The 21,975-nt window shown below is 36.0% G+C and overlaps 1 protein-coding gene across 2 annotated transcripts in view; it reads left to right on the forward strand.

Moving 5' to 3' along the window:
• The window catches only part of KCNQ5 (potassium voltage-gated channel subfamily Q member 5), a 323,641-nt gene extending 310,585 nt beyond the window's left edge, over positions 1–13,056 (forward strand). For both annotated transcript variants that reach the window (XM_081943739.1, XM_081943738.1), the window contains 4 exons: positions 6,140–6,248; positions 8,537–8,668; positions 9,804–9,930; positions 10,469–13,056. In XM_081943739.1, coding sequence (XP_081799865.1) covers positions 6,140–6,248; positions 8,537–8,668; positions 9,804–9,930; positions 10,469–11,419 — 1,319 coding nt within the window. In that variant the 3' untranslated portion in view covers positions 11,420–13,056. The remainder of the gene's footprint in view (positions 1–6,139; positions 6,249–8,536; positions 8,669–9,803; positions 9,931–10,468) is intronic.
• Positions 13,057–21,975: the final 8,919 nt, after the last annotated feature.

Below are 21,975 nucleotides of genomic sequence, written 5' to 3' on the forward strand. Positions count from 1 at the left end.
TTAAATTTATCTTGCTAAGTGAGTAACTTAGGCCCATAAATTTATGCAGTTTAGCATCACAGATTAGGGAAAAGAAAGGGACAGAAGAGAAGCAGGGTGGGGGAGGGTGTTTAACCTCTTAAATGTTCCTAGTGTACTCACGTTGTATGCTCTTGTCAACCATTCTCACCATCTGTTGCAAAGTCCCTTAATACAGTGCTCAGTCAGTCTTTCAGAGAGAGGATCGGATGAAAGACGGATAGTGAGAAAAGTGGGAACCAACAGGTCAGTCTGTTCCCAGGCAAAACCTAGAATCTTTTTCTTCTCCCATTTTTTGGCTGTCTCTCCTTTTTTCAAACTTACTGTGTGCTATCACATCTTGTCTCTCAGATAATCCCTCTCATTTATTTTTATCCCACTTCTTCATATGACAGGTGGCATTGCCTCTTTTCTCAAAATTTCTCTACCTGCCTAAGTGCAATTAACTTGTGCAATCTACCTGCAATTAACTTGTAACAATTGGTTGTTTGTGATGAGTTAGTTAGAGGCAATCTGTTTTGACATGTTCTAATGTAAACAAGTGCCAAATGGTGACTGAATAACAGAATAACAGAGGTGGAAGGGACCTTAGAGGTATTCTAGTCCAAACCCCCCTCCAGTGATGGAGCACTCACAACTTCTGAATGCGAGCTGTTCCACTGATTAATTGTTTTAGCTGTCAGGAATATTCTCCTTATTTCCAGGTTGGTTCTCTCCTTGATTAGTTTCAATTCATTGCTTCTTGTCCTGTCTTCAGATGCTTTAGAAAATAGGTTGATCCCCTCTTCTTTGTGGCAACCCCTCAAATATTGGAAGGATTGCTATCATGTCACCCTTAGTTCTTCCTTTCATTAGACTAGACATACCCAATTTCTACAACTGTTCTTTGTATGTTTTAGCTTCCAGTCCCCTAATCATCTTTGTTCTTCTCCGAACTCTTTCTAGAGTCTCAACAACTTTTTTATATCGTGGCAACCAAAACTGGATGCAATATTCCAACTGTCATCCTACCAAGGTATTATAAAGTGGTACTAAAACTTCATGTCATCTTGATTCTATCCCTCTCTTAATGCAACCTAGGACCGTATTGGCTTTTTTTTTGGCACCTGTAAAAAAAAAAAAAGAATAAAAGGGTAGGTTATACTCTTCAAAGCCAAGCAGAAATTCATGCTTAACACATCTAACTTTGGCTAAGAAAAGCTTTCTGGCATATCCATCCATCCATCCATCCATCACTAACCATAATACAAATTTAACATGCATATCTCTCTGCCAACACCTTTCATTTGGGAACTGGACATCCCAAGTACGCATTTGACATATTACAGCCTGCAGTGCTTCAGAGTGCAGGGGGACATAAATGCAGCACCTGTTTGCAACTTTTTACAGAACAACATATAGCAGCTGCAGTGGTCTTACAGGGAAATGAAGTTTTAAATCTTAATTATTGCATGATTAATGTCAACATCTGGTAGCTCTCATAAAGAAAAAACAAGTAGATTGATAAAGTAATATTTCTGTATCTAGAGTGATATTTCTTGACTACCATTACTTTTGAAAGCACAGCATTAGGAAATGAAAGAGCATTAATATTTCCGAAATTATTGCCAAAATTAAACTGCAAAAGATATTGCTGAAAATAAATAATGCATTCATAAACTAAGTTAGGCAGGTTTAATATGTTCACCTGCAGGGAAGCTTTCTCCAACCTTGCAGCCTCCAGATATATTGGACTTCAGGCCTCATAATTCCTAATGACAGGTGAATTTCATGCATCTGGAAAGCACCACGTCGGAAAAAGCTGTGTGTGTGTGTAGAGCAGCAACTCTGACAGTGGGTACTAAATCCCAGACATAAAATAAGGGTATTCATAGTCATAGATAGGTTATTAAATATAAAGTCATAGAGAAGTTATTAAATATAAAGTCATAGAGAAGTTATTAAATATAAAGGGGATAATTCAATGAGCTCAATCTTCTCTGTTTTTTGATAGTTTTAGAATTCTCCAGAGTTTATCATACGTATATCTAAGCTTGTATTACATAGAAAGCAGCACAAGCTGATGTTTTTTAATGAAAGTTTCCAAGTCATAGCAGGAAAATGCTTTAGAAAATGCGAAAGACTGCTCATTTGTTAGACAATTAGATTAAGCAATTAAAATATATTTATGAAACTCTAGGACAGGAACTGCATTTCCTTCTGCTGGTGTATATTATTGTCACTTCAAATTTTTATCATTGAGACTGGAGAAATAAAATAGCTGTAAACTACACTCTCCTCTGCAGTTTTGAGGACCTCGAAATTGGCTAGCCAAGCTCTAATGCCAGTAAATCAATACTATCAAGATTCTAGATCCTAAGAATTACTTACTACTTATGCTCTTTTTGGGGTTCTGAAGTGGTATAAAAGGAGGCTGAAAAGAGTGTTATTTTTTCAGAAATCATTTCAATCTCTACCTTGTAAAGTTCCTACGAGCAAGTTACTCCCTGGCACACCTGACATCGTGACTCAGATTCCCAGAAAAATTATTTCTGACAGAGTCCTGGCCAGCAGTGGGATTTACTTACCTTCCCTACCGGTTTGCACATATGAGTGCCCAAAATGAAGACAGACAAAAGCTAAAATTTTCAGAGGATGATATTCTTTTGAATCATATAGTCCATGAAATTTGACAATTGGACAATGTAACTGGATTCTCTGTGTCCTTACTATGGCTAAATGATTGATAGCGCAGCACTGGAAAGATAAATAGATGACTCCATTTATTTAATGGATTGAAGAATCCAATTCAGAGGTGGCATTCAGCAGGTTCTGACCAGTTCTGGAGAACCAGTAGCAGAAATTTTGAGTAGTTTGGAGAACTGGTAAATACCACCTCTGACTGGCCCCATCTATTCTCTGCCTCCCGAGTCCCAGCTGATCGGGAGGAAATGGGAATTTTGCAGTAACTTTCCCCTGGAGTAGGGTGGGAATGGAGATTTTATAATATCCTTCCCCTGCCATGCCCACCAAGCCATGCCCAAAGAACCGGTAGTAAAAGTTTTGAATCCCACCACTGATTCAATTGCACTTGGCACCTATGAATGGATTGCCTATAGACGTAGACTTTGTACAGATAAGTATAATGAAATACGGGACTCCTTTATATGGAATACAATTGGTTAAAAAAAGACATATAAACGTATTAAACATACATCATATAAAAGTATTAGAAATATATAATTTGAATAATATTTGCATTAGACAAAATACATATAGAATTGTCACTGTTCTTGTTATAATGACATATATATTTCTTTGTCGCATTTCTTTCACTTTTTTGTTAAAGCGCTTTTTGGGTTTTTTTATTTCTTTTATTCTTTTTTATGTTATTATTAATGAGCAATAAAAATACTTTTAAAAAAGACAAGGTAATCTTGTGTACCGTGCAGTCAAGAGCTTTCTGGAAGCTGAAGCAGGATCTAGTGAACAACTTCATCCATATTCTGGCAAATAGTTTTTTTATGAGTGCCATTATAGGAATCATTGTATGAATAGACAAACCTTTCCCACAGCATTACAGCCAGTTTGTTTTAATTGCCCGCAAGCATTTTCTCAAAATTTCAAATGTGCCTGCTGGCTTGAAAAGCTGTTTAATTATGCAATACAGTTATTATGCAGTAAAACATCACAGGTATTCAAAATTTCAGCTTTGCTGTGTGCAAAGTGGGCCTTTTTGATTAAGGTTAATTTGTGTATCATCCTTTCTTTTCTAACAGCTTTTAGTGGGGTTTTTTGTTGTTGTTGACTAGAACCGAATGATGAGGCTTTAAAGACTTGTTTATGGATAAGATATGAGAAGAAGAGAGTTTTGTATTTTTAGAGAAAGGGTTAAACTATCATATTATAATTGAGAAGAGATGAAAAGAAATTAATTTGTGAGACATCATTTGAAGGGATTAAATATTAATATTTTCAATTGGTTTTTTTCCCCCTAGTAGCTCTTAATGGAATTTCTCTTGATTAAGTTTGAATGATGAGATTTTAAAGATTTATTTATAGATATGAAATACGACATGGGAATAAAGTTTTAGAGAAAATGACAAGATATTCTGTAAAGTAGAGGAAATAATTATGAAAGGCTTGTTCTAAGGAAGGAAGGATGGATGGATGGATATTTCTGGTAGCTTTGAATGGATTTTTGCTTATTATGATTGAAAGATGAAGTTTTATTGCCAATAGATAAAATATGAGATTATGAGATGAAGAGAATTTTGGTTGAAATATTAGAGAATGTATTCAATTTATAAATGTTTATGCCTATCTTAATTAAGGGAAAGGATTTTTTTTCTTTTCCTTTTTATATATTTTCCCTTTCCCTCCTTTTCCCTTTTGCACTTTCTATTTTTCTAGTTTATGTTCTCCTTTGTATTAGTTTCTTACCTGTAATTTTACACTTCAGTAAAAATTATTTTAAAAAGCTCAGCCTTGCAGATGCATTTAAAAAGTGACATATATGAGAGGTAGGGAAATTGGTGGGAAAACTGGTTGCATTGTAGCCCCAGAAGGTCCTGGATGAAATGGATTATATGGACCCCTTCCAGTCAGGTTTCAGGCCATGTTATGGGACAGAAACAGCATCTCTTGAAGGATATGGGCGGTTTAGAAACATGATAGATAGATGATGATAGATAGATAGATAGATAGATAGATAGATAGATAGATAGATAGATAGATAGATAGATGATTGATAGATAGATAGATGATAGATAGATAGATAGATAGATAGATAGATAGATAGATAGATAGATAGATAGATGATAGATAGATAGATAGATAGATAGATAGATGATAGATAGATGATAGATAGATAGATAGATAGATAGATAGATAGATAGATAGATAGATAGATAGATAGATCAATCAATCCTAGGTTGCACTTGTAAATGATTTCTGGCGAAAGCATGAAGAGGATAGTGCATCCATCCTTGATCTCCTTAACCTCTTAGCAGCTTTGTACCATTGACCATAGTATCCTTTTGAGCTGACTAAGGGGTTTGGGGCTGTGTGGCCCAGTATTGCACTGGTTCAATCCCTTTCTCCAAGGGCCAGTCCCAATCGCAGTTGATAGGGAGCAAGCAGTCCAGCCCATGGCCACTACTTTGTGGAATACCACAGGGCGCACAGTCTCTGTTCCTTTTTAACATCTACACGAAACTGTTGAACAAGATCATCTGACATCATGGGATGGAATGTCAGCATGCTGATGATACACAGCTTTACATCTCCATCTCCCCTGATCCAGGCAAGACTGCCATTTTTCAGTGCCTGGAGGGTTCTCCTCCACCTGTGGGTTCTCCTCCACTCGCTACTCCTGCTCTAAGAGCAGGTGGCAGTCATGGCCAGGAGGACCCTTGTGCAACTTTGTTTTGCCTGCCATTTGCACCCTTAGTGGATTATAAGGACCTGTGCATAGTAACTTATGCCCTTTTATTTCCCGGTTGGATTATTGCAATGTGCTCTACAGGAAGCTACCCTTAAAGAGCAGTCGGAAGTTACAGCTGATATAAAATGCAGCAGTTTCTAGAATACCATTGTTGTCCAAACTGCATTGGTTACCAATTTGCTTCTGGATCCAATTCAAGGTGTTATTACCTTTAAAGTCCTATATGGCTTGGGTCCAGGGTATTTGAGGAGCCATCTCACCCCAGTGGGACTAACTTGCCCAGTGGAAAAGGCTTGCTACAGACCCTGTCCGCTAAGGAATTCCAGCAGGCAGGGATCAAGGAGAAGAAGAGCCTTTTCCAATGTGCTTCCAATCCTGCCCTGTTGATCCTCCACTGCACTGGAGGTGAAAACTGCCCCCATCCTTTTGGCTATCTCGAAGATAATTAAAACTTGCTTTTTCGCCACTTGGCTTGGAGTCTGAGGGGAGCTCACTACTGGAGGTGGTTGATAGGGTAAGACTTCATGCCTGGACTGTCCTGCAACTTTATTGTTTGTAATGAAACCCTTTCATATTACATTGGTTCAGTTTTCCTTACTGTATTTCATATTCATCTGATGCGTTTATTAGCTTTGTTAATATAGATTTGCATTCTGTAACTGTACATACTGTTTATGTAATTTTCTTCTCTTGAAGCTGATGCCAATCTTGGTGCTGATGACCTATGTGATGAAAGAGGATGTCAGTGTGATGTATCAGTAGAAGATCTAACTCCAGCACTTAAAACAGTTATCCGAGCTATCAGGTAAGAAAAAAGCACACCTAAGACACACTCCTGTTGATCTCATTAGCATAGTCTAATGCTACAAAAACAGATAATATTAACAAAAGAACTGAACGGGGTTGGACAAGACATGACCTTTAAGTTCCCTTCCATTGCTAAGAATCTGTGATTATATGATGTACGGAACATTATTTACACATTGATGTGGAAACTGAATTTACTATATATTAGATCTGGGTACTTTACAGCTTCCCAAGCCATATCCAGCGTCATCCCTGTCTGGCCAATGGCAGCAGCAGTGGCTGGGTGGGGTGCCAGCAGTGGTGAACCATCGGCGTGATGGTGGCGTCAGGCAGAACAGCAGTTAGAGGGCAGGGTGTCAGTACAGTATGCAACAGCCCTCCACAACGGTCCCAATTTCTCATGTGGCCTCATGGGAAAATTTATGTACCCCGGTACATTATACTAGCTAAGATAGTGGAGGTTGTATCAATTCATTCCACCTTGCTTACATGATCAATAAAAATAAGCACTTACCGTATTTTTTGGCGTATAAGATGCACCGGAGTATAAGACGCACCAAGGTTTTGAGGAGGCAAATTTAAAAAAAAACTCTCTGCAGACCTCCCCAAAACGGCCCATTTTTTGCAAAAATGGGCCCGGTTTTTTTTTTCAAAAAAATGGCATGAATAGTCTTTAGGAGGCTTGTAGAGTGCTCCAGGGTCTGAGGGGGGCAAAATTGAGCTAAAAATGGTCCATTTTTCACTCATTTCTGCCCTCCCCAGCCCCCAGGAACACTCTGCAAGTCTCCTTAAGGCTATGCACGAGGAGGAGTTTCAGAAGGCAAAAATTGCTGTATTCAGTGTATAAGACGCACCCAGATTTTCAGCCTCTTTTTTGAGGGAAAAAGGTGTGAATTATACTCCAAAAAATACGGTATATAATTATACCCGATGTAAAAGGCTGGAGAAGATATATGTCATGACTGATTTCCTCCTTTTTCCTTTTCTATGATTATTAAGCTGAATCTTAAGCAACCAAGCCTCTCAAGATTGCTCTTATTTCAATGAGTGGAAACTGAACAGGGAAAGCTTTAGAAAGGTATATTCAGGGACTCCATTTTAGAATAGTTTTCAAAATCAGGGGCAAAACATAATTAAATAAAAAATCTGGTAGTTTAAATAAGTATGTGAGTAATGATTAATGATTAATAAGAAATTAAATCCATAAATAAATTTACGTCTTAGCAATGGCTCAGCATTTAAAGATGCGGAGCATGTCAACTGGAACGCTGAAAGCCCAGATTTGAGACCCAAGCGCCACACAACTGCGTAAGCTCCTGCCCACTAGCAATTCAAAAGCATGCGTGAGAAGATAAATAGATACCATTTCGGTGGGAAGCTAACAGTGTTCCATGCACTTCAGCATACTGTATAACCATGCTAGCCACATGACAACAGAAGTGTCTTCAAACAATACTGGCTCCCTTGGCTAAGAAACATGCCCCTAAGTCGGACACGACTGGACAGGGGAAACCTTTACTTGTATCTTCGCAAACAAACATTTCAGGAGCATTATGATGCATGTAAAAACATTAGAGTCAAACCACTCTGGGTTGGCTTATTGATAGTGCTGGAGACAAAGGCAGGCCCAAAGAGAGAAAGGATTATAGTCCTTTTGAACAGATTTATGCAAATTAAAGTATATATGAGATTGGATACAACAGCAAGGTATTTGATTGGATGTAATATTTCACAATTCACATGCCTAGTGTGATCAGTGAAGCTATTAGGGTACAGGTAGTCCTAAGCTTACAACCATTCATTTAGCAATCATTGGAAGTTACGACAACACTGGAGGGAAAAACTGACTTATGACCAGGGCTCTCACAGCTTCCCTTGCAGAATTTGATTGAATGGTTTGAGATATATTCAAAATGAGTACGAATAAAAGTTTTTAGATCTCTACATGATTTTCTGTCGTGATATAGCAGTACTGCATTCGTTTTTCAAGGTAAGAATGTTCATAGAAAAATTCATTAAGTTAATTGGGAAGGTCTTGCCAACTATTTGGAGGGTTTCTACAGGCACAGGCATATTAATTCTCAAAACAATAACAGATGTTAATATCTTAAATACTTTTTGCATTGGTTGTCTGTCAAAGAAAAATTAGCATTCTTAACCAGTATAGAATCTGGTTCAGTGTGTATGGTATTTTGAATGTAACCCCATCAGAATGAACTATTGTCAGCTTTTTAAATGTCTAAAAGATAAACGAATTACTGATTTGAGATAATATTGCTTCTATAGAATCATGAAATTTCACGTTGCCAAAAGGAAGTTTAAAGAAACTTTACGTCCCTATGATGTCAAAGATGTCATTGAACAGTATTCAGCAGGTCACCTGGATATGCTGTGTAGAATTAAAAGTCTTCAGTCTCGGTAAGAGGACAAAAAAGTCATTTTATAAAGTAGTCTCATGTAAAATCCTTTTGTAGTATCACATAAACTGAGTCATATATTTCAAGACACTTAATTTTTTGTGGTAGTCATATTTCATCTGTTTTTTTTTTCATATTTCATTTTCATATTTCATATAGTAGTCATATATTTCATTCTGTTTATGTCCAGGATGTCAGAGCCATAACATCCTGGACATAAACTGTTTCAGCTTCTTCCCTCACGACGATGCTATAGGGCATTGCACGGCAAAACAACCACAAGGCACAAAGGCGGTTTTCCCCCCATGTCATCACTCTAATTCCCATAACCCTGTCTTATGCCCTTGGATGTTAAATCACCTAGTAGGTCCATATTACTAATACTATTATCCTTCTCATCTTTCCTATTACCTATTTCCTTAGCTTCTTATGAGTATAACTTTGTTGTTTGTATCCCATGATTTATGTTATTGCTTTTATTAAGTATCCTATTATGATTTATGTTGATTGATTATTTAGTACTCTGTGACTTCACTGAGTGTTGTATCTTACTATTTATGATGGTTGTATTTTATTATTATGATCACGATTTATCACTTGTTGCTTGTATGTACACTGAGAGGGTATGCCCTAGAGTCAAATTCATTGTGTGTCCAATCATACTTGGCCACTAAAGAATTTTGTTCTGTTCTGTTCTGTTCGATTCTATTTCCTTACTGTGTCCTTCTTTCCTACAACCTGATTTATATCCACTAAAACTTTTTTAGTATTATTAACCTTTATCAATTCTGACCACTGGAAAGCCACAAGTTGATTTTGGCAGTTTCCTCTGAGCATACTCAGAGAAAAAACCTGACAACATCAATAATTTATCTGTAACAGAGTATTGTATACAGCAGGTACAACAAATACATTTGTTAGTCTTAGTCACATTTAGATAAACTATTTAGATTACATACATACATTTAGAAATGATCACAATGGAAAGTGTTAAAATAGTCATGTTAATATTTTTGCCCCTAATAAAAATCTAAGTATACGTTTGCCAAATAATTAAAAATATATTTTACTTAAGCCCCAAAATTATTGCCTTTTGAAGCCTTTTATGCATATATCTATATTTAATTATCTTGCAGGGTTGATCAGATTCTTGGAAGGGGACAAATTACCACTGATAAAAGAAGTCGAGAGAAAAATACTGTAGAGAATGAGACAACTGATGACCTCAGCATGTTAGGGCGTGTAGTCAAGGTGGAAAAACAGGTAATGCAACTTAAAAGAGCATGAGGCTTTCTTATATTACTGAACAACAATTTTATGAATAAAATTCATTGCTAATATTTTCTAGCTAATTTCCATTTTTTCATACAATAATGACTGTACAAAATTATTTTAGTGAACTCCAAAATGTCAGTGGCATTTTGCACAATTTTATCATTGTACTATTATTATGAAATATACACAGAATAAATCTGGATGGCTGCAATTCATGTTTTACATGATACATAGAAATATCTCATGAATTTGCATCATTTTAGGGGTTGGTTGGAATAAATGACAACTTGAACCATGTATTTTTCATTAAAATTATCTTTTGCAAAAAAAAATTCATGTAATGATTGAACAAAATTCATTTTTTTTTTTGCAATATATTATTTTGTGATTAAAGATATAAAATTCCATATCACTATATCATACATGATAAAATATGTACTATAGGTTACAAATGTTATTTTAATGACATGAATCTTAGTTTGTGAACATCAACGATCCTAAATATTTGTTCTTCTTCTATCTCCAGGTCCAATCTATTGAATCAAAATTAGATTCATTACTAGACATTTATCAACAGGTTTTGAAGAAAGGATCTGTGTCTGCATTGACTTTAGCTTCATTTCAAATGCCGCCTTTTGAATGTGATCAAACGTCTGGTTACCAGAGTCCTGTAGATAGTAAAGATTTATCTAATTCTGCTCAGACTAGTGGATCTGTTTCCAGATCAGCCAGTGTCAACATGCCATGTGGCCTACAGCTTATATTGACACCAAATGAATTCAACACTCAAGCTTACTATGCCTTTAGTCCAACTATGCATAGTCAAGCCACACAGGTGCCAAGCGATGGATCTGTAACTCTGTCCACTAATAATGCACTAAACCAAATAAACCAGACATCTAAACCAACAGCACCCACTACATTACAGATACCCCCCTTTTCATCAGTAAAGCATATCAATAGGCTGCAGCCTATTAATTTTATTCCTGTTAACACACAGGAAAATACTTCTGATGTCACCACTTGCCTTGTTGCTTCAAAGGATAATGGACAAAGTGCACAGTCCAGTGTGACAAAGGATCTTTCATGGAGAAAAAGCCTTGACACAGAGAGTGAACCTCTAGTCTCTGTGAAGCCAATGGTACAAATGGATATAGGAAAATCACTGTCAGTACAAAACCTTATACAGTCAACAGCTGAAGAACTGAGTCTACAGATTTCTGGAAGTGATACCAGTAGTTCAAGAAGTAGCCAAGAACTATATAGCAAATGGAGGGAATCAAAATTATTTATAACTGATGAAGATTTGGAAACAGAGAGAGAAAATGAAACTTTTGAAGCCATTACCCACCCATTAGTGGAAACAACTCTCTCTACTGACTCTCTAAGGACTGGAATGTCAAGATCATCTCAAAGTATTTGCAAGCCAGGAGACAGCACAGATGTTCTCAGCCTTCCTCATGTCAAACTTAAATAACATTTTGTTGGTTTTGTTCAAAGCTAAGTAATCCTTCAGTCATACATATCAAGGCATGGACATTTTGAAAACCCTTTAAATATTTTTTTAAAAAATAAATTAGTCGGGAAGAAAGGCACTTGTATGAGTCCATATATTTTAGTTGCATGTAAATGCATGTGTAGATGATGGAAAAAATATTCTAATTTATACCTACAGTACACTGGCATTTTCATTTAGTACAGCAGGTATAAATGAGTTACCAATGAAATTTATGTTAGTTTTATTAAACATTTGGAAACCATTGAGTTTCTATAGCTCATAAGTAAATTTCAAATAATAGGAAAGTAATTTTGCCACTGGTTAAAATAAAAGCTATTTATGACCCGAATTAGATCATACCTATGTTTACAAGGGGGAGGGAGGGTGTACTATTTGCAGCTGCTAGTAAGAAAAACCCACAGTATGGGATTAGAAATGGCTGCTAGTTGCAAGCTAAAATTATTCAGCTATTTTAGAAGAATTTTGATTTCTATATTCACTTGAAGGTGTAAGTACAGGATTGAATCAAAATATTTTGCACAGCACTTTTTTAGGTTTTTGTGACTGTATTATTACTACTACTACTACCCCTTCTTTACTTTCTCTTTCTATGAACTGTTCAAAATTCCAAATCATCCTGGTTGATCTTCAGAGTGAAATTTTCTCTCTAACTTTCTAAATTCATAGATGATCTCTTTGTGAATCTTAACTATCTGCAAGAAATAGCTGCTTTCTTGAATGTAATTATTATTTAAATTATTTTCTGTGGCTGAATGATAGCACAAAGGAAGTTAGCAAAAAGAGAAAGCAATGGATGAAATGGGGAGATAAAAGAAAAAGTATACATAAAAATAGTAATTCTAATACAATTATAATTACATGATTAGATTAAAAAAATAATTTGTTTATAAATGAATGTGTGCAGGATCAGGTTAAGCCCAAAGGAAATGGAAAGGGGATGCAAAACCTTATAAATAAAGACTGTTTATCTCTCTCCTCATAAAAAGTCTGGTAATCCAATTGATCTGATGGTGCTGAACATTACCTGTCAGGTATGTATTGACAAGAGCTGAAAGTCTGATCTAGTTTTAGTATAAGAAATAAAAAACTAGTGCCTCCTCCAAATATATTTCTAGGAATCTCTTCCCAAATCCAGTCCATACTAATCTATGATATAGCTTTGAACTAGCAGAAGATTTTTGTTCTTCTTCCAAACTCTCCTTTTACTCCTGACAAATACCAGGAAACAATACTAAACAAAATTACAATTACATAGCTCTGCGTTGCCACTGAATTATTTTAAGAGCCTAATGGTGTTCCAATTGCTCTTCCCTACTGATAGCCAAATTTGCTACTGTATTTATTATTGATGTTCACACACATCTCCAAAATATGTCATGAGCAAAGTATCTTCTGCTTGACATTCTCTCAATTCCAGAGGCAGTCCACAGACTGAAGAGTGCTACTAGCTCAGCGTCTTGAGTCAGTCCTGCTCCGAAAGTGAAGTTATACATCAAAATATCACAAGAGTCTTAATCATGAGTAAATGCTGCAGGTTGTGCTGCAAAATTGAATTGTTTACTCCATTAATTTCTGCCTCTTTTTATATAGATAAACTGTCTGGATGTTAACAATCTTATTCTGTGAAAGTACTCATAAATTGTAAAGTGTTTGTACTATTTCCTTCATATAAAGATGATGAATGCTATTCGAGTTTTGGTTTGGTCAAAGCTCATACTGGGATAATTTCCAGGGGAAGATCTTGAAGCACATGGACAGTCTTTCATTTCGCACAGAATATTTTATTTTATCATTTCAGTCTTGAAAGTTGATGGTGGCAGCATATTCTGCAACATTTATAGTAGAAACAGTTCCTGAATGCCTCCGAACTAAGCTGTCCTTTTTCAATTGAATCTGTCTACTCCAGCTGCCAAACCAAATGAAAGAAGGCCATTGGTGAATTGTGTACAAGTAGTCCTTGACTTACATCTATAATTTCCACCGCAAGCAAGGTGGTCGTTAAAAGAGTAGCACTCAATTTTGTGACCTTTTCTTCTACAGTTAAATTAAAGAGCCATTTAAGGGTGCAGTTTTCCCCATTGATTTTGCTTATTGGAAAACAATTAGGAAGATTGTAAATGGTGATCACATGACCACGGGATATTGCAATGGTCATAAATACATGTAGTTCGGCAAGCACCTAAATTTTGAAAAATGGCCAGTAAGGGATACTGCGATGGTTGTAAGTGCGAATACCAGTTGTAAGTCACTTTTTTTCAGTGCTATTGTAACTCCGAACAGTCACTAAACGAATGGTTGTAAGTCAAGGACTACCTGTAATATGGCTGTTTATAGGGATGAACAGTCTCTGCCTCTCCTTCCTTGTGAAACTTGAACCTACAACAACTCCTTTCCTTCTCACATCTGGAAAATCTACCAAAATTACTTCCAACCAGGGGTTTATGTGCTGTGTGTGTCCTGCCAAAGATAGTTACAAATAAGGCCCTTCCCTCTTTCAATGTTTTATAGTGCCTTTTATTAGCCTAAATTTGCATTAATTAGAACTCACCAGAAGAGCTAATGCCAAGGAACAAGGCAAGCGAGAGAAGGCAGTGAGAAGTTTCCCTTTCTAAAAATACAATTGAGAAAATTAGCCTACCATACAGGATATCTGCATGGACACCAGTATTCAAACAGAGCTCCATTTCCAGTGTCAGCAAAGTAGTTTGTAGTTTGGTGATTCTCTGCTTTGGTTGCCTTAATTAAAAGACAAGGCTGCCTTCATAATATTAATTATAATGCTGTCTGTGAAACTGAATGGGTCTTCAAGAGACACCAATCAGGAATATCTTTACAAACTTATAGCTAGCCTTTATATTACCCCACCCCCTTGTTCACAGGAAGATTTTACAGTTAATATTCCCCCCAAAATCATGTTTTTTTTTAATACTGCTGAAGTTTCTTTAATGAATATATGTACATTTTAACCTGAATATTAAATAGGAGAATGATATTTCCGATTGCATCCTCAGGCTGGAATTCTTATACGTAGTTGGAAATATTATAATGTTGAAATCTTTTTTTCCTATCAGAAATGACAAAATCAAAGTTTAACAACAATCCTTATTTAAGTCTTTACTGAATCCCTTGTTATGCCCCTTTCTGCCTAGGAATGTTCTCTTTTCTTGCTGAATATTACTGACTATAATAAATATGCAGTTAAGGATAAAGTGGGGAACAAAGTCAGTATTTCCACTAATATTCTAAGAGCTTTACAGTGTATCTTACAATGCATTGCTGCATAAGAAGCTATATAGTGGGGGGGGGGGGGATCTAACCTTTAAAAACAACTTGGGGATTACACTATATATCAAAGATGGGAGTCTTAATCAATCAAAGCCACTTCCAGAGGCTGACTGCTATCCCTAAGGAAGTGCACCACTCTGTAGTGCAGAATAAGCTGGCCCTGAATCATTTGGGGTGAGTCTGGAGGCCTGGTGAGGAAGTTCTACATCCTGGATTTATACACATCTTTTAATTTTACTGAACGTATCTTTCAGCTTTACTAGGTAGACTAGACAGGACGCAGGACCGGATGATGCTAATTCTACTAGATTATAAAGCAACATTAGCAGAGTCTTTAAGTCTTAAAGTGCAAGTCTCCCTTCATCTCCTTTGCAGCAAGAAACTAGGGAGTCTCTTCTGAGCCTATTGCAAAATCTATTATCCAGTTGCAGACTATGCTGCCTCTCATCTGATCATTCCCTAGGCCAGTGATGGTTAACCTTTTTGTCCTTGCATGCCAAAATTGTGCACATACAACGTGTGTGGACATGCCCACATCCATAGTGCAATGCACCATGCCCTCCCTGTGCATGCACGCACGATCCTCCCTGCGTACATACCCACGACTCCCCCACGCATGCCCACACACACACCACGCCCCCTAGTAGGCCTTCCTAAAGCCTCCTGAAACCAAAAATGGGGCACAGGGGAGTGCGCTGCACCCCCCATGCTCCCCTGCAAGCATGCGTGACCCCCTCCCTTCGCACATGCATGCAAGACTCCCCACGCATGTAGAAACATCTCCCACATTTGCGGCAGACCCAAAAATCAGCAGGAGGCGCATGCGTATGCATGGTGGAGCTGAGCTGGGCAACGGCTCGTGTGCCCGCAGAGATGGCTCTGCGTGCTACCTGTGGCATTCATGCCATAGGTTCTCCATCACTGCCCTAGGCAGTGTTCCTTGGCCCATTCTTCCAAGGTCTTTTCCATATATCTTTTACAATATAGTATTCTTTGCTTGAAGAGGGAATTGAATAATTTTTATTACATTCTTACAAATATTTATTTTCTTCTGGTCTATATTTTTATTTAAATATGAATAACATTTTCCATTATAAGGCAAAGATCATACACTTTTACTAACGCTGGTCAACTGTTTATCGACTGCTGTCATTAAATAACGTGACAGATACTTAACTTGTCTTCTGTTGATTAGGCAAAGTATTTTCTCTTAGAATGTGCTATATCTGGATTCAGCCTTAGTCCTAAATAAATATTCCTATTTGTTTCCTCAACATAAAGTGTTGTGCCCATTTAAAGTATTAAAGTTAAAACTATTATTTTTGCTACGCGTATCTTTAATCTGAAAATGTTGGCATTCCAATTATTTCCTGAGGAAAATTAATACTTATGTCACATATGTCACATTGACTCTGAACATTAATGTACAGAATACCAAACAGGGATAAAGGGAATAAACTTTTTTTACAAAACGCTGAAAAACATAGAATTTAGGAAACAAAGAAAATATGTAAGCAAAAGAATAAAGAAAGCTGAAGGCCTTTTTCTTCTATTTGAGCAACAGTGAGTTAAACGGGACTTACTTAATAGGGTGTAGATTGTAGACAAATATGTAGAATGACAACCAGCTGAATTGTTCTTGCTGAGACATTATGATAAAATGTGATAATTAAGTACAAAGACCAATAAAGGAGAATATTTGTAGCTCAGGTTGAAATGAGGGGTCCTTGGGGCTCTCTGACCTTGCTTGTTTTCTTGCACACATTTCATTACCCAAACTAGATAACACCATTCCTGCTAGGAAGGAGTGGGGTTTGCTCTCAGATTATATTATGTTGGCTTGCCCTGTCAGTGTTGGTGATGGTAGTTTTAGAGATTCTTTGGTAGGACTGTTCTTTGTTGGCTTCTTTGGCAGTTTTTTGATTGGGGTATTGTTTACTTGATTGTTGGTCTGATGTTAACCTTGGAGTTAATCTAAGATGATCTGGGTGCTGGTGGAGAAGTGCTTGGGTCTTTTTTGTTCCCTTTTTGGATGGTTGGTTGCATAGTCTACAGATGTTGTTAATGTCTATGTGTCCATTCATGGCTAATTTGTCAGAGTGCTAGGCTTCTAGAAAGAACACAGAACTTTCCACAACATTTTAAAAGGAATCTTCTCTTTACTAAAGAAGAAAACAACTCGCTACCTGGACATTCTGATCAGCAGAGACCACAGTGGCAAACTAGAGACACAGGTCTACAGAAACACCATCCATACCAACCAGGTGCTCTACTAACAAAGCTACAATCCAACCTCCCACAAGAAAAGCTGCATAAGGACTTTATTTAGATGAGCCCAAATGCATTGCAGCAATCCGGAATAGCAGAAAAAGAAAAGACAGCATCATTACGACATATTCAAACAAAATGAATATCCGTGCAACTTTATCAAAAAAATCCCTGACCACTCAACCCAATACAGCACCACCAACGCAAACCCTAAAAAGAATTACACTGCCATACATCAAAAATATCTCCAACAGACTACTACAACCATCTGGAATCAGGGTAGCACACAAGCCAACTAAAGCTCTTCAAAACATCTTAAGCAAACCAAAAGAAATCTTAGAAGAAAAAACAGGTCATCTACAACATACAATGTAATGATTGCAACAACCACTATGTAGGACAAACATTCAGAAGACTGACAAAACACATCCATGAACACCAACTAGCATTAGAAACCATGATGAAAATTCTTTAATTTCACAACACATAAGCACATTTAATCATAGTTTCAATTGGGAAAATGGGACCATCCTAAACCAAGCCTAATCCAAAAACACCATGGGATTTATTGAAGCCTGGCACTCTGACAAATTAGCTATCAATAGACACATAGACATTAACAACATCTGTAGACTATGCAAAAGAGATAATCAACCAGCCAAAAGGGGAACAAAAAGATCCAAGCATCTCTCCACCAGGAATCAGCACCCAGATCAGCATAGATTAACTCAAAGTTTAACATCAGACCAACAATCAAATAAACAATACCCCAATCAAATAACTGCCAAAGAAACCCAATAAGGCAGATTTTTGGAAGAGGGGATTCATTTTATTTCTGCTCTACCATCTCACTGATAGATATTTAAAGAGGATTCTGATGATTACATCAAGGTTGCTGTGACTTTTTAAATTGTTTCCAATCATTTAAATTTGTATTTATTTCCATAAGCAAAAAGTCATTGGTAATGCCATAAAGTGCAGGCCTGGCCCAAACAGAGCAATGAAAGTGAATGTTTGTCTAACAATGATAAAATATACAGGACATTTCCACTGATGTTAGAATGGCTTCAACCATCACAATAAAATACAGTGTTCATTGTAATTACATAATAAAATGTCCATATTATTGTTAATAAAATTGATTTTAAATACTATGATTAATGTATTGTGTTCTTTAAGAAACAGTAGCAAAGCCTGCAGCCTAAATTCATGTGTTTGAATAAATTAATCTGTTAGCTGTGCAGCTGAACTCAGAATATGTTTAAAAAATTCTTGCCTAGTATCTGTGATTTGGGAATCTTCTAAACTTAACAGAGTGCAGAAAAGAAAGAAAAGGTAAAAGAAAATAGAAAAGAAAAAAAAGCCAAAGATGTGGCTTTTGATCTTCTTTAAAAGTTACAAATGGAGTTATAAATATACCTCTATCTTTAAAGTTACATTGTTCTCTTCTTCCTATAATGTATTCTATCTAATCATCAAGACTATAAATCATACGTTTATTTTTTTCCTCTTTCACACAAAAAGTCCATAAAGGGTTTCTAGTCAGCAATAAAACAAACAAACAAACAAACAAACATATTGGGGTTTTTTTCTGATCACAGAAGTCAATTTGGCCATCTTCTCAAAATATTCCATTGTAGTGTGGAAAGTACACCCCAAATGACAGTGCCAAGAACCACTAAAGCAGTGCCAATAGATTTAAGACAGCTCTTCCCCTTTAAGAAAACCAAGAAACACCATCTGAAAGGAAAATTCAGAGACTTGCTGTTACAAAAGTAACAAAAGCTGACCACAGAAGCACTTAAGTAGAGCCATTAAGATAAGGGGAATCAGGCTAAAACTAGGAAACTCCCTTTTCCCTGTCCCTGACAGGATTAAACCCCATGGACAAGTGGGAACAAGATTAACTCAGGAAAAGAGGAACACAAACCCCAGGGCAATCAGAAACACATCAAAACACCTCAAGATACAGAAGCTTCAAAGTGGAATTAAACTTAAAAGGCTAAGATTTACACACAATAGGAAACAGAAATAGAAATAAATTGCCAAATCATTCCATCTTTTTGCACAATAATCTGCTGCAGTTTTCATATTTAAAAACAACGTTTCCAACTGCTTGTCCATCAGTTTCAAAGAAAGACCTCTGATTTCAATATTAACTTGAAAATTCTCTGGCTCAATCTATGTATTTGAATCCAGAACTTTCTAACATTATTTCATGCCCATCAAACATGGAAAATATCCGTTCTTATGTTTCACATTTCCAACAAAAATTTGCAGTGCCTTTATATATTTTATACATTTTTCTGGTGTTATATAACAACAGTATATCATTTTATTAAAATTCTTAATATAATACAATGTAAATTTCTATCCTTTTAATCACATATTTTCCCATTCTTCAACCTGTATATTACAACCAAAACATTTAGCCCACTTTATCACATTTTTTTTCATTTGTTCTGTTTAAAATTTCAATTAAAGTTTAAACATTTTAGTAATTACATGTTTATCAACTATACCCAATTCTATTTCAAACTCAATTAGTGTTCAAAACCATAAACTCTACTTTAAATCTAATAACTAAATAAGAAAACCATTGGCAACCATATCCCTCTGCCACCAGTTCTTCTCTTGATTTTATTTTGTATTCCCCTTGATAAAATTCTATTATTTCATAATATTTAGCCATTTCTGTTTGCCTATTATTTCTTGTCTATAAGGAATTTCTTGTCCTTAGAGCTACATGGGTATTTTTGGGCACAACATGGACAAAAAAGCACAGAGTTCATATGCATAACTATACTTTTCTAAATCATCTTTGATGAAATCATGCTTTCCCTATAAATTTTATGTTTAGCAACTCTAATTGAGTGTCTAACTGAGTGGTTCACTCATAACGTATTGTCATTCATTCATTATTGCATTTATCTAGAAAAGCTGCATAGCAATATTGTTAAAATACTTGATATCCACATCTTTGGTTCTGATGCCCGTACGGTCTTTTGAAACTCCAGAGATATTGCAACTTTATTAAATTTAAATTCAAACATAAATTTGAACAACATACAAATAAATTGGAATAGTACTTCAAACTGAACACAAATATAATTTCAGAATGACTGTGTCACGTAGGAATCTTGAGAAAAATGAAATTAACTTTTAATGATTATTATGTATTTAATCATGTTTCCAACAGGGCTAAAAGTATGAGTTCAACAGGGCTAAAAGTATTTTGCTTCTAATTTTCATTTCTACAGTGTCTGATGCATCTCACAGGGTCCAACAAAGGTCAGCCAGCATTAAAGAATTCCAGTGTCCCTGATATCATTTTCTATTGTGGCAATATCCATGTGAAACTTCGTTACAGACTGCATCTAGATGTTTGAGAAAGAATGCAGTAAATGAATCTTCAGTGACATGTTGCACTTCAAAATCTTATACACTGAAAGATGTTTGTCGGTCAGTTGAATGTAGTTTGGTGCTCTGTAGTTTCCAAAAAAATTCTCATTGACATCCTTGAATGCTTTCCAGGCAATTTTCTGTGGTCCCACTAATAGAACACCGAAGCACTTGAATGGCCATTTCTTTTTAATATAATGCAACTCTCTTGTACGGCTGTCCCATTCACATATGTAACAACAGTACAAGAAGTCCCCGACTTACAACCACACTTGAGCCCAAAATTTCAGTTGCTAAACGAGACAGTTTTTCTCCATTTTACAAACTTTCTTGCCACAGTTGTTATATGAATCACTGCTAATGTTAAGTTAGTAACACAGGTGTAAATTGAATCTGGCTTCCCCAGTGACTTTGCTCTCAGAAGGTTGCATAAAGGGATGACATGACCCTGGGACACTGCAATCGTTATAAATATGAGCCAGTTGCCAAAAGCCTGAATTTTAATCACATGACCATGGGGATGCTGCAACAGACCTGCCAAAAACTGTCATAAGTCATTTTTTTCAATGCTGTTGTAACTTGGTCACTAAACAAATGGTTGTAAATCAAATGGTTGTAAATCAAGGACTGTCTGTATCCTACTTGGTATACCTGAGCCGCATTCACGCAACAGAGCCACTACTATTTCGGTTGCACTTGGTATACTGGATTTGTTTCAACAACAGTTACATGTTTTTGTATATTTCTTTCATATGTTAGCATAGCCAACAACTACTAATGGGTATACAATGCTATTGTGCCAAAGACCAAAGATTTCTATAAAACAATATGTGATAAATTACAAGATTAAATTACAAGTTATTTTCATGGTTAGCAGCCAAAAATCAATACAATGCATCTGAAAATGTTCAGGTAGGGAAATCTTTGTTTTTCAGTGCTATCAATAACTACATATATCAGGCTTAAATTGTTGTGAAAAAGGCAGCCATGTCTTTATGAAGTATCTTGTAGACTCCAAATATTGGCTTATTAAAAACTTTCAACTCTCAGCCTTTGAATTAGCTTTGTATTAAAGGAAAGGCATGGTTGGGGAATATTCATATGGTCTAGGCTTAATTGTTTAATAATCAAACCATTACAACTTTTGAAGACATTTTAGAAGTTTAATTATCCAACATATATTTATAAAATTTAAACAGGTTTTTAATAGGTATCTTTCTCTATAGATCTAATATGTAGAAATAAATATAATTTGGGTGTTTGTTTTTTTAAGTTTTATTAGCTCACAGCTTTCATTTTACCCCTCTTTCCCTCTCATTTTTTCCTGCGTGTAGTTTAATATAGTGTTTACTTCTTTTCTTCATTATGTAAGTTTTTTTTTAACGTTAGTTAAGTTATTATAAGAAATCTAGCTTTCTTCTAAGGTTATGTTTCTTTCCTATTATAGCAATAATAATATTATATTGCTATTTGGTTTCTATTTAGTGCCATAAATTATAGGTATTTTAAAGATATTTTAATTGCAATATCTTGAAATTTATTTATTTTTAAATGAAGGA

Source organism: Natrix helvetica (genome assembly GCF_964273705.1).
Source record: "Natrix helvetica genome assembly, chromosome: 2".
NCBI classification, from domain to species: domain Eukaryota; kingdom Metazoa; phylum Chordata; class Lepidosauria; order Squamata; family Natricidae; genus Natrix; species Natrix helvetica.